Source organism: Phalacrocorax aristotelis, chromosome 15 (assembly GCF_949628215.1).
Source record: "Phalacrocorax aristotelis chromosome 15, bGulAri2.1, whole genome shotgun sequence".
Classification (NCBI taxonomy): Eukaryota; Metazoa; Chordata; class Aves; order Suliformes; family Phalacrocoracidae; genus Phalacrocorax; species Phalacrocorax aristotelis.
Genome location: NC_134290.1, coordinates 6,009,782 through 6,030,239, shown reverse-complemented (window position 1 = coordinate 6,030,239; position 20,458 = coordinate 6,009,782). Strand labels below are relative to the sequence as shown.

Sequence of the window (20,458 nt, the reverse complement as noted above, 5' to 3'; positions counted from 1 at the left end):
GCAAGTAACACGTTGATCAGGTGAATCCCAGCCAAACCCCAAATACCTTGTCCATGACCAGCACCGTCCATACATACCTTTCTCACCACGGATCTTATTAAACTGCTCCATCACTTCCTGTTCTGATTTGAAAGGGGAATACTTGTAAATTAGCTCTGTCTCAATAGCAAACTTCTCCATGTTGTCAGTCACAGGCTCCCGGCTTCGTGCGTTCCAGGTGGGCAGAGGAACAATGACCTGCAAATTGCATTGTACCAAGAGCGACTCAGGTTCACCCACTCCAGTCAGCCACTTCTGCAGACCACGGCTGAGCAACTTACCCCTTCTGACAGCCCCCTAAGTCACTGCAAGAGCCCTTCCTAGCTTTTCAGTGGTTTGCACATCTGTCAAATGCTCGAGGATCTGTCTTTGCCAGTCTCTGAGTTGCCTTCCTACGACACCTACTCTTAAGACTGAACCACTCCGAAGTAACCTGTATTTTACTGGCTACTCACACACTCAATGTCTTTTTCCCCTCCTCCTGTAACAACTTCCATAATACTAAAAAGCCACCTAAATTTTCCTCCTTTAAAAATGTCAACCTCTGTGCTTAACTCCTCTCTTGAACTCAAATATCCTTCCCTCATATTTATCCTGATCTCACTCTTCATTATTTTTATAGGACTCTAGCAAGGTTATTGGTGTTTTCTGTCATTTAGAATAAAAACACATAGAATTATAGACTACAATTACTTATCAAGGATAGAGAATCCCATCCTCACTTTAGAATTGAGGTCAAGCCAAAATTTCTGGCCCCAGAGCCACTGTGGGAACTACATCACTGTTCCCAACTTGCTTCAGCCAGCAGCTGGGCACTAGCAAGCATTGCTCCCTTAACAGCTTCTTTGTAGAGCTCCCTCCACTATCACAATGGAAAATACTTTCTTAGATACTATCCCTGTGCAAATTTAAAACTTTTCGTTAACAGCCTTGCCTGGAAAATACTTGTGCTTGAGCACAAAAATGCTCCCATGTTAAGAGTCTGGATACAGAACAATGCCTGAATTATCTATTAAGATACACAGGTTTTCAATAGGTAGAACCACACTGATATTTTATTAAAAACAAAACAAAAAAGAGATCCAAAAGAAGAGGCATGTATGGAATTTAAGAGCTGCAGGTAGCAACTTCAATCATACCTTTAATTCTCTACAGAAAATCGAATGAGCACAATAAATTTAAATGCATCTCAAACTTAAAATTTTGTGGGAAAAGGAAAATGCGAGAAGTCTGGGCATATCCTGAACTGAACATAAGCAATTTTAAGTGATTGAAACAAGCTCTTCAAACTTGCTGTAGTTTGGAGAGACCTCTCAAAGAGAATTAAAACCAAAAGGAAGAAAACCTTTGATGACCTTGCAGAACCCCTACAAGTGTATCACCAAGAGAACACCACACACTGATCCAACCAGAGGCAACCAACACTGACACAGACTCTTCTGTGAGAGCTGGGCAAGTTCAGAAGAGACAGCATTCACCATATTAGTTCATTACAAGAAAGTACATGCCAACCTCATCAATGCCTTCCTCCTCATGGAATGTCCGTGACAAAAGGAGGCAAGTCATGGTGTTGTCTTTCTTCGTGAACAGGATAAAATCCTTCCCGATCCGCATGGAACCCCTGAAGACAGATTTCAAGCTGCATGTTACACTTGATGCACAACACTGTCTAGAAAGCAGACCACATTACTGAGTTTCTTCCCATTATGTTCAATTATGGGATGCCAAAAACAGGTAAGGCAGAAGTGGGGCTTAAACAGCAACTACCATTTATCTCTAAACATCTCATTCCTTTCAAAAGGCATCTCTATCTGGGCATTTTCATAACGTTTCAAAACATTTAACACTAGTCACAATTAAAAGGTGCAGAAGTACAGCGTGGCTTTCCAGGCTTATACTATGTAGAAAGTTTATGTAGAAAGTCAAAAAAAACCTTTAACTATGTAGAAAATTGAAAAAAAACACGTTTTTTAAAAATCTAAAAAAGATGACTAAGGTGAGATGTGACAATAACCTTCAAATATATGAGCAGAAATGTCAGTGAGAAAGCAAATGCACATTTCATTTTGATGTACACAGAATGAATAGCAGCAGACAAGTTTCCGGGAGACAGACAAGCTATTTCCTAACGTGTAACTTGAAAGACACTGACACTTCAGCTAATGCACTTAGCAACTCGTTGTCAGGAAAAGGGACTGTCTCATCTTCCTCCCCACTCTCCTATCCCCAATAGTGCCTTCCCCATCTTCTGTTTTACCGTTACCCAACTTGTCAAAAAAACTTTAACAGAGAAAAATTAACATTGCATCAAAAGAAGGATTAGTGTTCTGTCAGTTCAGTTCTCTTTAGGTTGGCTTAATGTGATATCAAAGCTCAATGTGATACCTTTCAAATGTTTAGGCTTCAGTCTGCATTCTTCAGCTGTGATGTAGTATGCCTCTTGCTCAAGGTTAAGAACAGGACAGCTCTGTCCTGGAAGTGCACAGGCAGGATCTGGGATCTGTCCTGCACTGCAGCTGGATCAACAGTAATCCAAGATCCCTTATATTCCTTTCCTCTTCCCCGAGCTTATACAGTGCCACAGATTTCCCCAGTAGGATGCATATAAATAATCAAGGCACAGGGAACAGCATAAAGCAGTACAGCTGATCAGAGTAAGCCATAAAAGCTCTCTAACCTTCCCAAAGACATCAGTTCACCACAGCAAACATCCTTCTCTTTCCTAGCAAATCCCCTCCAAACACTAAGATTTCCTTCCCGCCTCTGTTCCTCTGCCACTTAATCCCACTTCTCTAATTTTTTCCATCATTCCTCTTCTCCATGCATTTGTTTGATTTAAGAAAAAAAGAAAGGGTTTAAGTCCATCTGACTTGCACCAGACAACTTTCCTAGTGAGAGGCTGCAGCGCTATTTTGTTCCAATTTTACTATCTGCCTGCCACAGGCATATTAAGGTTTTGTTCCCTGCTCTGACCTGTATCCTCTGCATCATGCAAACATAATGGCAAAACACTGTTGTCAGCTTTAGACAGACTTCCCTGCCACTGAATAACCACAGCAGATGTTCATAAAGCTCCTGTCTACCAAACCAAGGTGTCTTTATTTAGATTTCATCTGCCTTTTTTTTCCCCTGAAAAAAAAAGATACACACCTCCAAGCCAAAAATACATTTACTATCTCAACTTTAACCCCTGTAACCTCAGGAGGCTGGCTTTTGTTATACCTACGATTTCAAGCCGTTCCCATACTGCCCAATTTGAGTTGACTCAGGTGACCGCTTGGCTGATTTACCAAACTGAATAACACTGGCAGCTTCACCTGGAACGAGAGACAGGGAACAAAAAAAGATTATTTTCATATACAGAGATAGACATCTTTTAGATAAATTTATTCACCACTGTAAGCAGCACAGTAAGACTACAGCATGGAAGAGGCCAGAAGTCCAAGCCAAAGTCTCATCCTGAAGCCCTACCATACACATTGCTCGATGGCATTTACATTATCAAAAGCTTTGCACAGATGCCATTATGCTGACAAAAAGAGTTTTAAGTTTCAGACTAGCCCAGTGCCCCGTCTGAACTGCAAGAAGACATTTCTTCTTACAAAAAAATGTCCACAAGACGATCTGTTGTGTTGACCACAATTATCAACACGCTCATAAACCAAAACACACCACTGTACTGCGTGTACTGCTGACACAACAGACTCTAAATCATGGCACTAGAGCATAAGTCAGTACTATAAAAAAAGGTCTTGAATTTGGGATAAACACTACTTTTCTTTCATGGCATTGAACTGAACACTATGATTAATTAATGCACTAGTAAGACAAAAGCTAATTTTTGCAGCAGATTGCTGGACTACTGACAGGACAGCTGTGGGTGAAAAGGCAGTACTAGCAAGTACTGCAGCAATAAATAGAGTATTTTATTAGCACAGGAAAAATTGAAAGGATGTGATGGCTTTACAGCTGACAGGGTCTGTCATTTTTAGTTCAAGCCTTTCTATTGTTCAAGAGATAAAGCCTTTTAACATCATCTGTAGGACAGAACAATTCCTGTCCCTTCCCCCAAGAGATAGCAATCATTTCACCACAAAGTTTACTGGGAGAAATAAAATGCAGTTCCAGAGACAAGGAACATGAAGTACCTTAACAGGAAGGCTAACAACAATTACAGCCCCCAAATGCGTACACAAGCTGTGAGGAAGAATGGGACTGCTCACCACACCAGCCAGCTACACAGAGGCTGAGCCCACGGACAAGCTGGATTTAAGCTTACAGGAGACTTACCCAGGTCCACTAATACTGACAGCGAGTTTTTACAGTAAGATGTTTAGTACTAACACCATTGGTCTAACACGAAATCACTGAGCTGGGTGTCAGAATGCCATTTTCCACTGAAATGACGTTCAGATTTAAAGCCATAAATTACAAGGCAAAAATACAGGAGAACAGCTGCGCAAGCACATCACTGCCTCCATTCAGTAAGTTCATAATGGAGGTCCACAACTATTTCAAAACGAACTTTTGACTGGATGAGAGTACCTATTCCTTTCCTTCAGCCTGCTATAGTATTTTCTAGCCAAAGAAAACATTAGATTATCTCATATTTGAGATCTGGGTAAGGATATTGATGATGATGATGATGATGATAGTAGTAGTAGTAGTAGTATTATAATTCCTGTGTTAGTTTTAAAGCCTGGTTAGAAAAGGGGATAGGGGATGTTTTAAGAAGAGAAGGCTACTGGAACCCTTTTGCTATACGAAAAGTTGTATCAACAACTGTTTTTAAGAAAACTTTACGAAGCCTAAAAAGGGTAAAGAGTAATTGTCCAAAGCATTTCCTCTCTCAGAAAAGGTGACCATACGGTTTATTACTTAATGCTGGATGTTGAAAACCACCCTATAAAGAACCTTCTTTCTGGGCAGAGGGACAAAGATGATGCTGAGCAGAGGGGACTATTCGGGAGAAAGGGAGCATCTCTCTCTGCTCCAGGATTGCTGCCTTTGGGAGAGATTTAATCTTTACTTCCTCCCAAGAATCAAGGTACACATTTTTTTCCCAGGTTTTTTGGGTTAAAGCTCTGAAGGGAGTTTCACTTAAGGCTATTTTAGTCACACTGTTTTCATTTTGTCGTGTCTCAGAGTTACTTGATTGAAAAAAAACCAAAAACCACAAAGTCCCTGGCAACAAAAAAAAGGGGGGTGATGTGATCTATGCCAAAAAGACAAGAGAAAAAAACTGAAGGAATTCACTCAGGATAGCAGATTGATCTTCAGAGCCCAAGAAAAGGAACCAAGGGCACAGATAAAAAGTTTCCTGATAAGAAACATCAGACTCTTGGGATGAAGAACTGCAGGACAAAGCTGTTTAGTTCCTGACTGTTGGTCTTCCAGGACAGCAACAGAGTATCCTCCTGTAACAGGCTGTTACAGCACATGCACTAGTTGACACACAACACACCACCAACAGCAGCTGCCTGCTCCCCTGCTATGGGTCACAAGGCAGCCACTGAAGTCAGACCTGGCTTCACCCTTTGAGGAGAGTCCTCTCATATTTCCAAGTTCTCCAGTTGAGAATACACTAAAGAAGGTCATGATCTGAGCACAGAAAAATATCCTTCCTGCCTTCTCCATAAATTAATCTGCTATATTCGCATAAGTACTTGCAATGGACTTAACAGCATCCTCAAAAAATACCCCAGAGCCAAAGTATCTAATTTACTACCTGGGGGAAATCAGCCTAAACCCAGATTACTTCCAGTCGAGCTTTCCCTGGGACAGGGGAACAGGGGAGAAGCTCTGAGGTCTTCCATCACCATAGCAAACACAAGACACCCAGCCACCTGCGGGAAATGGCTGAACACGGCTAGTGATTGACAAATCAGTTTGATACATGTTCCTGTGATTTAAACAACCTGTTAACTTGAGAGGAAACATCAACATGCTACAAGGTTAAAAAGATATTTTCCCCTCAGAAATATGCAGAGCACTCCCCTGAGAGAGGTCCCCTAAGTGTCAGTACCTACACACAAAAGAGTGTACACACACTTTAAAATAAGTGCTAGAATCTCAGTTACATTTAAATATTGTTCCTCACCATTGTGAGCCTTGGATAAGCAGTATTTTAAAAATACAAGATCTAATAAAGTAACCGCGACTTAGTTAACTGCATCCAGTAAAACAAAAGCTCTTTTGAGCTTCCAAACTTAAAAAAAAATTCAGTGTCAAGGAGCAAGAAGTGATATATTTACTTCAATCCCTGGGAAAGCAATCGAACAAGTCCTCTTTTTAAAAGTATTACAAGACAAATGAAGCAGGTGATTGGGAAGCATGGATTTACCAAAGACAAGTCACACCTGACTGACCTGGTCACCTTCTACAAGAAGGCAGCACTTTCTGTCCACACTGGGAGAGGCCTGGATGTTGTTTAGTGGGCTTCCGTGAAGCATTGGATACTGTTTCCCACAGCCTTCTCCTGGACAAAGTGGGAAGACACAGGCTGGGTGGATGGTACGCAGGATGGGTAGTGAACTGGCTCACAGGTCATGCTCAGAGGGTGATCATCAAAATGGTTTTTACTCCATCTGGCAGCCTGTCACAAGTGGGGTCCCCCAAGAACCAATGCTGTGCCCCACGCTGTTCAACATCTTCATAAGAGATCTGGATGATGGGATCAAAAGCACCCTCACCAAGTTTGCTGAGCTGGACACATCAGAAAGAAGAGCCACCTTAGAGAGAGAGGCCTGGACAGGCTGGAGGAGTGGGCAAGCAAGAACTATATGAAGTTCAAGGGAAGGGCAAGGTCTTGCACCTGGGATGAAATAACTATAGAGCCCAGTACAGGCTGGGATCATTATGGCTGGGGAGCAGCCTTGCTGAAAGTGACCTGGTGGACAAGCTGAACACAAGTCAGTAGTGTGCCGCTGCATTCACAGGAGCATTACTACAGAGACAGAGATGTGATCATCCCACTCTACTCAGTGCTTGTCAGGCCACACCTGGAGTACTGTGTCCAGTTCTGGTCTCCTCAATTCAAGAAAGAGACAGACAGACTGGACAGGGTCCAAAGGAGATGACGGTCAAAGGGCTGGAGAATCTGCCCTATAAGGAAAGACTGAAGGAGCTAGGTCTCTTCTTCCTGGAGAAGAGATGGCTTAGGTGGAATTTCATCACAGCATTCTGGCAGCTACAATGAGGATGAAGGCTCTCTCTTCACAAGGAACCACATGGAAAAGACAACAGGCAATGGGTACAAGTTGAACTGGGAGAGGTTTCATCTAAACATAAGAAATAAATTTTTTAGAGTAAGAACAGTTAATCACTGGAACAACTTCCCCAGGGATGTGGTGGAGTCCCCATCACTGGAGGTTTTCAAGACATGACAGGACAGGGTGCTAAATCATCTCATCTAGGCTCCATTTCCCACAAAAGGTAGGACCACGTGATCTTTGAGGTCCTGTCCAACCTGGGCTATTCTATGGTTTTATGATTCTAAAATGCAAGTTAAAGACTTACTGTCTTCAATCCTTTAAGAATACAATTACAGATCACTTCCTTAACTAGTGGTTATACTTCTTCAACCTATAAGTTGATTCACTGAGTCATTCAAGCTACATTTTGATTCATTAAATTCACGCAGCCCCTTCGGGCCCAAGCAGTAGATAAAATTCTCAAGCCTAAGGATCCTCAGTAGTGATGGGAAATCCCAACCTAAGATGTGTTGCATGAGATCTATTGTTTGGTGTTCTAATTGATTCCTTTCTAATTGATGTCCCTTATGAAAAAGCCAAACTTTTGGACCAGTACTATTATCCTAATATCTCCCCGTAGGATGCAATGTGTTTTTAGAAAAGATCTGTACTGTGGCACCACTGAATCCTCAGATCTTTTGATAGCTTATGACTCTACAGCGTAAGATGTTTGCAGCTTGAGTACAAACATATTTTCATCTTCGGACCACACAATCCAGTGTGATCATTAAGAGAGCCAAAGCAGCAAGTTCTGAATTAAATTGTAGTAGGAGTCACTTGACAAACACATCTAGCTTTTAGAAATGCTAATCACTTACACCTTCCACTAATTTCAGTTGAGAAGCTGCCATTTGGCTTGACAATCAGAAGCTATCAGACAGAGCATTCAAACAGCTTGCAAATAAGAGATCTTCAGGATGTCTTTAAAACTGGTAGATCCTGCATTACAAGAAACTAAAAGTCAGACCCCTGTAGCCAGGGACAGAAACAGAGAGAGGCCAATGTAGGGAGTTAGAATAATAGACTCTCCCAAGTCACTTTTGCCCATGTTGACAGGCAAACAGTGCAGCAAATGGATTTCTACCTGGCTGCCCTTTGTCAAGTGACTTTCAAATGCATATCAAGCTTACTACCACCATCCAGGAGCTAGACTCTGCATCAAAACAATATGTCTCAGACTACTTAGAATTAAGAAGGGGTTTTTTGAAAGCACTAAACATAGTTGCACACCAATTTTACGTTCTGAAAATCAATGTCCTGTAAAGGGGTTCTTTAACTTCACAGGCTCTTTAAAATTAAAAAAAAGAAAAAAGAAAGAAATTCAGACACAGAATGAACCACACTTTGATGTAAGCATCAAGATAGTCAAAGGACATAAATTATATGGTATTTGCTGTATATGATGTATAGTGCTGTGAAATACCACTACAACACACAGTATCTGCCAATCTCCTTTACAGAGTATTTCAGAATACCAAAGTTAGGATAAAATCCTTCAAGATTTAGCAGAAAGATCAGTCAAAAGAAGTAACTTAATAGTTAGCCAATGCTTAAGTCCCACTTTGTCACAAAATCAGCAATCCGGGAGCAACAACAGTGTGCAATCTGCTATTAGACCCTACAGCATTAGAATAGACATTTGTCACCTTCTACTCTCAATCCAGAGACAAACATGTAGTTTTCAAGACATGCAGAAAAGGTTGTATTTCTTCTCCCTGATCCAAAGGCTTGTGAGAAGGCCACAGTTAAGTATCCAAACTTGTTTTATGGATGGGGCTTAATTGCTTTCTTCAATTCCATTGATGACAGAAAAGTACTCTCAGAAGGCCTGTTTCACATCCTTATTTGTATTCCAGAGAATACACAGAGGGTATCTACAGTTCAAACTAAATTCCTTCATGCAGGTCACAAATCTGTGTATCAAATATGTTAATGTATTTTTATAAGCATTACTAAATGGAACTAAATGCTTCATATCACAAAAGGATCTTAAAGTACTAAGGAATCAGAACAAAAATGTTATTTACCCATCTCCCCTGCTTTCTCTAAAACCTTCCAATTTAGCTCAACTTTTCTGCTCAGTAGAGAGCCGATCACAGGAGGATTTACCAGTCTTCAGGACACAAAGAAGGTGGTGTGGGTTGACAGTGCTGTTCACTAATGCTAAAGCAAAGCAAGAAGGCTTTTCTCCTCCTAGATACAACATGGATTCACATCAATCCTTATAATGAGGCAGAAATACATTTGTTACATTCTTTCATACTCCTAAGTTTATATTTTCAAGTACTGATCTCAATCACAATGCCACTGATGAAACAATGGCAAAATGCTTTCAAAGCTAAGCTTTCAACTTCTGCCATGGCACACTTTTCCATTAGAGCTGAGATACACTAACTACTTGGCAGCCTCTAATGAGGGAAAAAGACGCCCATCAAAGCTTATGCTTTTTCCCTTTTCTGGCTACACCATTCTCCCTCCACCCCAAGGACAACTTTGGTGTGCTGGAAGACCACAGGCCAGGCTGACTCAAACCTATCATGCAGCAGAACAACTTTCTTTTGGCCAGATTAGTTTTCTGCAACTGAAGAGGTGAATAGTTTGATAGGGTGCGAAAGAGCCAGTGCAGAGGCAGGAACGTGTACCCAGGCATGGAACACACCCCTTTCAACAGAACCAAGCTGTTAATTCAGCTTAAGCCATAACATGATACCTCAGGTTGAAAATGTATGTGTAACTTCCTGTCACTTACTTGAATCCATTCCCATTCCATCATCCAAAAAACACAGTATGAATCCACCTCGTAGGTCTTCCCATCGCTCTACAAGAGAAGAGTTATTCACTACTCCCACAAGCAAAATTTAGAAGTTCCATTAAATGGAATCAGTGTTCACAACAGAAGTAACATAACAAACAGGACTTTCACAACCCCAGTACGGCTAAGCTGTAAAAGAGAGCACCAAATTTTTGTCACAGAATGACCAAGAACTTCTCCTGCACTTTAAACTGTATGTAAATACATGCTACAACAGTATATTCTAAAAGCAGGTTTCTTAAGCATCCAGTATGAACAGCTGCTCACTTTACCTGACCTCAGCTGAAGGCTATTCTAAGTGCTTCCCCAAGTTATTTGTAAAGTTACTACTTTTTGAAAGACAACAAGCAATGGGGCAACGAACAAACAGTACAATCATAGAATCACAGAACTTAGGTTGGTAAAGACCCTTAAGATCATTGAGTCCAACTGTAAACCTAACAATACTAAACCATGTCCCTAAGCACCACATCCACACATTTTTTAAATATGTGTAGATGGTAACTCAATCACTCCCCTGGGCAGTCTGTCCAATGCTCGATAACCCTTTCAGCAAAGAAATTTTTCTCCAGAAAAATCTGGAGAAAGGAGGACTTCCCCTTGGTTGAGGAGGATTGGGTCAGAGATCACCTAGGCAGACTGGATCCTCGCAAATCCATGGGCCCTGACGAGATGCACCCATGAGTGCTGAGGGAGCTGGCAGATGTTCTTGCTGAGCCACCCTTCATCGTCTTTGAAAGGTCATGGAGGACAGGAGAGGTGCCTGAGGACTGGAGGAAAGCAAATGTGACCCCAATCTCCAAAAAGGGCAAGAAGGAGGACCCGGCAAACTATAGGCCAGTCAGCCTCACCTCCATCCCTGGAAAGGTGATGGAGAAGTTCATCCTGGGGGTCATCTCCAGACATGTAGAGGAAAAGAAGGTTCTCAGAAGTAGTCAACATGGATTCACCAAGGGAAGATCATGCCTGACCAACCTGATAGCCTTCTGTGATGGTGTGACTGGCTGGGTCGATGAAGGGAGAGCAGTGGATGTTGTCTATCTCAACTTCATTAAGGCATTTGACACTGTCTCCCATAACATCCTCATAGATGAGCTATGGAAGTCTGCATTGGATGAGTGGACAGTGAGGTGAACAGAGAACTGGCTCAACAACAGAGCTCAGAGGGTTGTGATCAATGGGCAGAGCCTGGTTGGAGGCCTGTAACTAGTGGTGTTCCCCAGGGGTCTGTGCTGGGGCCAGTCCCGTTCAACAAATTCATCAATGACCTGGATGATGGGATAGAGCGTAACCACAGCAAGTGAGTTCGCTGATGATACCGAGCTGGGAGGAGCGGCTAATATGCTTGAAGGTTGTGCAGCCACCCAACGAGACCTGGACAGGCTGGAGAGCTGGGCCGAGGGGAACCTCATGAAATTCAACAAAAGCAAGTGCAAGGTCCTGCACCTGGGGAGGAACAACCCCCTGCACCAGCACAGGCTGGGGGCTGAACTACTAGAAAGCGACTCTGTTGAGAGGGACCTGGGAGTCCTGGTGGACAAGAAGTTGACCCTGAGCCAGCACCGTGCCCTTGTGGCCAAGAAGGCCAACAGTGTCCTGGGCTGCATTAAAAGGAGTGTGGCCAGCAGGGCGAGGGAGGTTATCCTCCCCCTCTACTCTGCCCTGCTGAGACCACATCTGGAGCGCTGTGTCCAGTTTTGGGCCCCCAGTTTAAGAAGGACATGGAACTGCTCGAGCAAGTCCAGCAGAGAGCTACCAAGATGATCAGGGGACTGGAACATCCCCCTTATGAGGAAAGGCTGAAAGACTTGGGGTTGTTCAGCCTGGAGAAGAGAAGACTGAGGGGGCATTTCATCAATACCTATAAATATCTAAAGGGTAGGTGTCAGGACGATGGGACTGGGCTCTTTTCAGTAGTGCCCAAAGACAGGACAAAGGGCAATGGGCACAAGTTGGAACCCAGGAAGTTCCACTTAAGTATGAGGAAAAACTTCTATACTGTGAGGATGACAGAGCAGTGGAACAGCTGCCCAGAGAGGCTGTGGAGTCTGCTTCCCTGGAGACATTCAAAACGCACCTGGACGTGGTCCTGTGCCCCCTGCTCTAGGTGTACCTGCTCAAGGAGGGGGGTTAGACAAGACCTTCAGAGGTCCCTTCCAACCTCTACCATTCTGTGATTCTGTGAAATTTTTCCTAATATCCAGTCTAAACCTCCCCTGGCACAACTTGAGGCCATTTCCTGTTGTCCTATATCTTGTTACTTGGGAAAAGAAACTTGACACCCACCAAGCTACAACCTTCTTTCAGGTAGTTGTAGAGGGTGATATGGTCTCCCCTCAGCCTCCTTTTCCCCAGACAATCCCAGTTCCCTCAGCCACTCCTCATAAGACTTGTTCTCCAGACCCTTCACCAGCTTTGTTGCTCTTCTTTGGACACAGTCCAGTACCTCAATGTCTTTCTTGTAGTGAGGGGCCCAAAACTGAACACAGTAGTGGGCATAAACACCCTCACTCTTACTCTACCAGGTACAACCCACATTTGCAGCCTAAATCCAAGCTAACTACTGACATAACTGCTGATATGCAAGGAAGTAGCTGGATTGACTTACCAGTATAAATGTCTATTCTCGTGGCATTTGCATCTCTACAAAACAATAAAAACACAATCAGTATCCAAATGTCAAATAGAAATAAAGCTAAAATCCAGGCACATGCAATAATTTCCAAAATGAACTGGCTGAACAGATCAAAGTCCACAAAGGCCCCACAGCCAGCACTAACAGACGAGTTAAAAAGACACATTGTTCTACTTTTTGCCTACTTGCACAAGACACTGCTGCCACACGACTAAACCTAGTTACAGTGAGCATCACTGGCTTTCTAACAGCAGTCATGTGGGGGGAGAATCAAATAAGCACATACTTCTGAGCTCCCTCCTGTATGAAACAGACAATACCTAAATTTTTTCATCAAGCTGCCTATGAAAAGTTTAGTAACTCCACACAGAACTCCATCCAAATACATTCAACATTGTCGTAGAAAACTGTTATTACAAGATCATTTAAGTAAAGCCCTTCATACACTGTGCATCCTCCTCTATGTTTGAAAAAGCAGCATATACAGCACTATTGCCCTCTTCTCAAAACCAATTTTTTATTTTTTTCATGTAGACAATCACATACCTTTGGTTTGCTGATCAGAAGAACGCAGTTGTAGTGCTGTAATAAAACCCCACTTCCCAAATGCCAAAGTCACTTCGTCTTGCCTTTGTATCTCCAGCAAGTAAAACTACCTCCTTCCCAGAAGGCCAACCCCTCTTTTGCGAGAGGAGGAACCAAGAGGTTGAAGAGAAAACCACCCATTAATGTCGAAGACACCACATTTAACTATGTTGCAGCAGAAGGGAAAACAGCAACAGTATGCACACACATGGCTGACTCGCTACACAGAAATCTTCCAGTTTCAGCTCCTTATATTACGAACAGCATGGTGTAACAATTCATGCTGATACAAAACAATCTCAAAATATTGCCATAATGCCACATCAGAATATTTTGTGAAGTTCAAGAGATAAATATACAAGGCTTGGGACGCAGCTATAGCCTGGATTCCTGAATACAAACATGAGAAGTGTGGCCTAAAACCTGCAATTTCCAAATACCAAGTCTTCTCTCAAGTGTCGCCATTGCTTTAACTGTTCTTGCTCTATTTTTCCACATCCTGCTTCTGACTTCATTTTCATCCTATCACCACGCTTAATACTAAGATTCAAGGATTATCTTAAGAGTATCTTAACAGTCCCAGCTCCAGTAATTATTTTACCAATTTCTTTGAACAAAAAGGCAGACTTATTTTTCCCTTAAATCTATCTTGTGTCTTCTAACAATTTCTCTTCCAATCTGAGTTGTTCTATGATTCATTCAAACTTACCTTTTCAGGAATAATACCTTTTTTTTTTTTTAGGGGCGGTAGATGTGGTGGTATAAGAGGACCAAGGGAAACAGTCCTACTAAACTACAGCAAAGTCTTCTATTTTATATTTTTTGTGAAGTCTACTAGAAGTGAAAATTGCTCAAGATCAACAAATAGACAGGCTAATTAAATCTTAACTTAATTTACCTTGGGAATTAGACAGTCTCAGGTACATACCTGGCATTATCTACAAGTTCAGCAAGGGCACCAAACAAGAACTCATGGGTAGTTCTGCAACGAAACACAGAATCAGGAGGGTTACACTGACACTTAGAGAGACCTTTAAATAAACAAGAATATGAACCGCATTTTAAACAAATGGAATTGTATGTTTACAATACTAATGTCTGCTGCTGACAGTGGTTTAGAAACGAGCATTTTACTGTCTACCAGAGGCAGACACACAGCAGACAGGCTGCCCTGTGGAGAGTCTGATTCAACAAACTGCTGCTCACAATGGTCTAAAAACATTACATAGTAAACAGACAAAACAGAGAAAATTATTGACCTAACGATCCAGCCTATGAACCAGTCAACAATTCCTATAAATCCTTAATTATTCACCACATTGACAAGTCTCTTCACAGCAACTAAACATTGCCTACATGTAAAACACAGACAGACAAGGATTATGCATAAGGTTCATCTCCCCCATTCACGTATTCACTTCACAGAAGTTATTTCTGACAGGAAGAAGCTTCCAGATCCTGAAAGACTTCCAATAGCTGCAACTGCTCCTAATCCGAGAAAGACACTCTTCTGCTACCACTGTACCTCACCACCTTCCAAACTCAACACAAAAATCATCTAGCCAGGCACCACTTCAGCACAATCTCAAAAGCCGTGTTCAGTTTCCAGCCTCTTAACTGCCACCTTTTATAAGCAGCACCCATTTGAAAGCCATTATTTATGTGTCCCAACCTTGAAAGAAGATACATGGTGAGAAAACCTTAAAGAGCTAATAAAATCATTACAATACATTGCCTGCCAACATTAATGTAATATCTCCACTGAACGCCCAACCTGATGACCCATCTTCAAAATCTAACAGTTATTTCAAATGTCAATGAGGCATGTCAGCCTCAATATTAACAGCAGCTACAGGACCTGGGCAAACTGTTGCTGGAATTCATTGCTCCTCTAGGATGCCTGATGAAGAGACTGAGTCCTCAGAAACTGTTTTATCAGCATGTTTCAGTTTGCATGAAACCTCTTCACATATAAAGTGCTTTCACTACTACACAAAAAGGCCAACAGGTGACCAAGCAGAAAGTGATATTATTCATATTTTCAGCTTTCAATGAACAGATACATAGGTACTTCCCACACATAGAACATATAGCTGTCTGTAACACTGATAATCACAAAATGAACTTTCATATCCATCTTCAACGTCATGACACCTAACTCATCAACGCAGCTCCAATCAGAAGTAAAACTCATCAGCTTTCAAAGTTATCACAAGCTCCATGAGAATGGAGACTTCCACTTCTGTAAGCTCTGCATGTTGCCCATGCAGAGACAAGAGACAGAAGGGAATGGTGTTTTGAAGACCAGCTTCCCAATCAGAAAGCTTCCACAGAAGCTCAAACTTGGTATTCTTCCCTTAGAGCAGGATTTCCTGTGCACAGATTTCAAGTGCACCCTGGAGTTTACAAGCACCTATTCAGCTCCACAAATCAACATCCCAGAAAAGTTTAGTTAGGTAGTAACCCATGTCAGGAAAAATTCATAAGCAAATAGATGCTTCAGCACTAGTAACTATGCTTTGTTAGCAGATTTTACTCTACAGTTTAAAGAACACTTCAAACTAAGGAAAAGATGCAAATAAGATACGAATAGGGATTTCCAAAGAAAGATATTGGAACAAAATATCTGAAAATGTAGCTGTGGATGATAAGAAAAGAGGCAAGAGAAAACGTGATTTCCACATAGCCTGACACCATACTCAACTCAAACATCTACCAAAACCGGAACCTCTTGTGCTGACACAGGCAAAGTGAACCCTTGCTACAAGTGAAATCCACTCCAGCTACTTATCACTAACAAAAATTTATATACACTATAAATATCTTCTATTCAGTATATTAATCTCAACACTTATATTTACCTTGTCAATATCTAATTAAAGACACATGAAGTGCTTTGGCCTGATTCAATCAACTCAGCTTTAAAAAAAAACATGGTCTTGCCTTACAGTCAAAAGTGCCTGAAATATTTAACATCCACCACTGTCAACTGGTGACAATCTTCCTGCACCTCCCAAAAAAAGCTTGGGATTATTTTACTTGCAACATAAGTTCAAAAAACATGTTGGCAAAATGGAGTCTATCAGAGCTTGCACATAACCTGAAAGCCTGAGCTAGATGGGCATCATCAGAGGCCATAGTAACCTCCAGCAGTCAGAGCACTTGAAATACAACTATTAGTGGTCATACAACTGATGAAATGAGACATGGAAGGGGGCAAAGCATTATCAAAAATCTAGTCTCAGCAACAACTCATCTTGGTGGAAGCAGACCAGCTTGGACCTTCCTACAACTTCCAACTTTCATTCAAGACAGCTCCATGCAGGAGCACAGGCTTGACATGGAACAGAACAGGGAAGTCCAATGCTGCCCATTCAGAGAACTCTGGGTTACAAAAGGTCAAGTCAGATGACTCTGTAGAACATGACTGATTTCAAACACCTCTAAAAACAATCATTTGGAGCATCATCCCAAGGAAAGAAAAGCTCATTTTGTGAGTTTTTAGAAGATCACCCCTGTCTGAACCCAGTTGGACTCCTGATCCTGCATAGTCAGACAAATACCTAATTACTAATAAAAGATGTAAGATTTCACTGTTGTTCTGAAGGGAGAATGTTTAAGTTTGTCTTCTGCGTCAGGCACAGGAGCTATCCTCACAATACTGCACTCCATTCAGGCCAGAAAAGAAAACACGCACAAGGAGAAGTGGTAGAGCTTGGCAGGGGTGGGGTGGTGGTCTATTATTACTAGAATTCCTCAAGTCCACCATTCAGCCATTTCGAAGTCTTTCTATCTGAGTGACCCTCTGCCGCTCCAGCTGTATTCAACAGGACAATTCTAGTCACAGAAAAAAAGCTCAAGTTCAATCACAAGCTAAATCCTACTGTTAGAAGACAATTTCAACTGTTCAACTTTTAACAAATTCCTTCGATTTTGCATTACAAGTATTCAAAATATGCAAAAACAAGTTGGTTGGGCTCAGCTGCGTTTTTGTTATCATCTGAACGAATGGCTTTGGAAGTATCTTAAACTAGCAGCATTTAATTTTGAAGGAAAACCAACATGAAGGCAAGCAGGTGGCTCTGGGAACCCATAAAAACAATGCATAGGTAATTTTCACATTGTCCTGATTTCAGCTGGGATAGAGTTAATCTTCTTCCTAGTAGCTGGTACAGTGTCTGTTTTGGATTTAGTATGAGAACAATGTTGATAACACACTCATGTTTTAGTTGTTGCTAAGTAGCGCTTACACTAGTCAAGGACTTTTCAGCTTCTCACTGTCTACCGACTGAGAAAGCTGGAGATGCGCAAGAAGCTGGGAGGGGGCACAGTCAGGACAGCTCCATTATCAAAGGCCCTGTGCTCTTCTTCTGTTGGTTTGGGGGTTGGGGTTTTTTTGGGTGGGGTTCCTCATTTTTTTACTGGGGAGAGGGAATTGTTTATTTGTCATGGGGTGGTTTGGGGGGCTTTCTGCTTTTAAAACTGACTTCCATTATCTCCATTCCCTTTCTTAGGGAAGTAGTTGGCTTATGCACTGATCCCCATAATCTCATCTTCACTCACGACAGACAAAAAGCCCTGGCTTTGGCGTATTCATAGACATTAACTTCCAGCTCCTCCTAACAATTCTGTAATTGCAGACATGTAGCACATCAGTAGTAGACCAATAGCATAAGCCAAACAGAAAGTATGGTAGCAACATGAAGTAGCTTTAATATTTAATACTTCAGGGCAGCAACAACACATCAGCCTTTTCCCCAGCACAGACATTATCTTCTTATGAAGATGGCCAGAGTTCTGGTGTTCTGCAGGCAAACATAAGCTGCTGACAGAGCTCAACCATATGATCTTCTAATCCATAGAAATGTTTGTTTTCTGCAACTGGACATGAGAATTTCACAAATCTGTAATGGCACCAGGAACATGACTCGGCATTGTCCACCATCTTCAGGCACCAGACTGTTCAGTCCACATGCAACCACTACCAGCCAAGCCACAGAGCACAGCCACAGGATACGCAACCAAGGGTAACACTGGACTGTTACGAGGTTTCTTCTGTGCAAAACCCATTACTTTCCTGATCCTGCAAAGAAATGGATCATAATGCTCTTAGCATACATGAGAGTCATCTTAGCTGCTCTTGCAGACATATCTTCTGTTGCCAACAAAACCAGTGAGATCTACTTTGAAATCAAGTTGCCCGTATTTCTGTGCATCAAACGTCTTTAGATTGCTGCAGACCACTGCGGTCCTTCACACATTGAAAAGGAAAAGCAAAAAGATACGCCTGCACTTTATTTCTTCTTCTGTTTATGGTAACAGCAAGAATCGACTCTTCCACAAAATGTTAGAAGACAATCTTATGCCAGAGCCCAGCTGATCAAAATGAAGAAATGCCAAGTGTGGTTCCTGTTGTTCTTCCACAGCATTTTGGCCAGAACAGGCTGTTTCTTCAAACTCTTCTATATGTGGCACTACCAGCCTTATGCACAATACACAGGTCTCACATGGGTGCTTAACCCTGCTAAGCACCATTTCCTTGTGCCACTTCCCATTTTCTACGCGTGAACTCGGAAGTAACCATCTTAAAGAACTCTGTTTCTTCTCAAGAGATTTCATTTTGGGGGATTGATCAGTGGCACACAAAAGCCACAACAGGTTCAAAGAGCTGATCAGAAGAATGTAATATTCCTGCTTGAAATATACCTACACAAAATACTCCGGCACAAATGAAACAAGATGTTGTGGAGGGATCACAGCCGCTAGGGCCAGCGCACCTGCTTCTCCGGAGAGGTTGTGGCCGTAAGTGTACGGCTGCCGTCGAGGCTGCACCCGCCTCTTCCCATGAGCGCCCCCAGAGGCCCGTCCTCTCCACGCACCGTTATTCTCTGTCAGCCGCAGGCCCGCCCGCAGTACGACAGCCCTGCCCGGCCGCCGGAGCCGAGAGCAGCGCACCGAGCGCCAGTGAGGTGCGGGCCGGCGGCGCTGGGGCGGCGGGGGGGCGGCTCTGCCCCATCGGGCCGGCGCGGCCCCGGCCGGGCGCCGCCGTCCTCACTTGTCGCCCCAGGCGCCGCGACCCTGGGGGGTGGGGGAGGGGGGGCGGCGGTGCGGCCGGTGCCGCGGGCACACGGGGGGCGGCCCCGGGGCGGGGGGGGGGAAGGGGGGAGGCGCGGGGCCGCGGCACTGCCCCGCCACAGCCCTGCCCGGCGGCGCGGCCCGGTACTCACGAGTTCGTGTGCAGGTACTCGAAGGTGAGCTGGGCCCTGTTCAGGCTGCTGTAATTAGCCAAGGCCATGGCGGCGGCGGCGGCGGCTGGGCCCGGGCACCGCTCCGCGTGCGCCGGCGGCCCCGCGCGCCTCGAGGCCTCCCCACCCGCCGCCGGTCACTGCCCCCACCGGGAGGCCAGGGCCGCGCGCGGGGCCCCCGCCAGGCCACGGCCGATGGCTGCTCCCGCCCGGCGCCCACACCCGCCCAACCGGCCCCGCTTTGTCTCCGCCGCGATCGCGGCCCGCGCCGCCGCCGCCGCCGCCACCACCACCACCGCCGCCGCCGCCGCCCGCAGCCGCCCCCGCCCGGCGGGGCGGGGCCGAAACCGCTCGCAGTCCATTGGGCGGGCCGCGGCACGTGACAGGAGAGCCATGGCGCGGGCCGCTGCGGCTTCTCTGCGGCCGCGTGACAGGCGCGCTCGGCCGGCGAGAGGCGGGTGGGAGCGGGTGAGTGCGGTACGCGCGGGCGGGCGCCACACCCCAGTGCGCGGAGGCCCCACCGCCACCGCCCACGAGTTTCCCCCCTGGCCCCTCCTCCCTTCCTTCTCCCCGCTCCCTCCCCCGGATCTCCGCCCCGCCGGGAGCCCAGCGCCTCAGCGCCGCCGCAGCGGCAGGGGGAGCGGGAGCGGCCGCCGCGGCCTCCCCTGGGGCGGGCGAGAGGGGAGGGCTGCGCCGGGAAGGCCTATCCAGTAGCGGGAGCAGCGTCCGGCCCGCGCGTCCTGAGGAAACCCCGCCGGAACGGTGGGTCCCGACCGCCGCAAGGACCGGCGGGGAGTGGGGGGGGGATGCGAGGCCTAGCCCGGCGCCTCTCGGGCGGGGGAGGCGGCTGCGGCCAGCGGGGCTCGGCGGGTCCAGCTGACGGTAAATC

The 20,458-nt window shown here is 44.5% G+C and overlaps 1 protein-coding gene across 3 annotated transcripts in view; it reads right to left on the bottom strand.

Moving 5' to 3' along the window:
• The window catches only part of MORC2 (MORC family CW-type zinc finger 2), a 53,937-nt gene extending 34,179 nt beyond the window's left edge, over nt 1-19,758 (bottom strand). Inside the window, exons 1-7 of one of the 3 annotated variants that reach the window (XM_075110725.1) lie at nt 19,552-19,758; nt 14,253-14,306; nt 12,713-12,747; nt 10,042-10,110; nt 3,266-3,356; nt 1,552-1,660; nt 78-237 (exon numbers count right to left, since the gene is read on the bottom strand). In XM_075110725.1, the coding sequence (XP_074966826.1) occupies nt 78-237; nt 1,552-1,660; nt 3,266-3,356; nt 10,042-10,110; nt 12,713-12,747; nt 14,253-14,306; nt 19,552-19,619 (586 nt within the window). In that variant the 5' untranslated portion in view covers nt 19,620-19,758. Of the gene's footprint in view, nt 1-77; nt 238-1,551; nt 1,661-3,261; nt 3,357-9,319; nt 9,339-10,041; nt 10,111-12,712; nt 12,748-14,252; nt 14,307-19,551 lie in introns of those variants that run through there. The other 2 variants (XM_075110726.1, XM_075110727.1) reach the window with 2 other exon arrangements.
• Nucleotides 19,759-20,458: the final 700 nt, after the last annotated feature.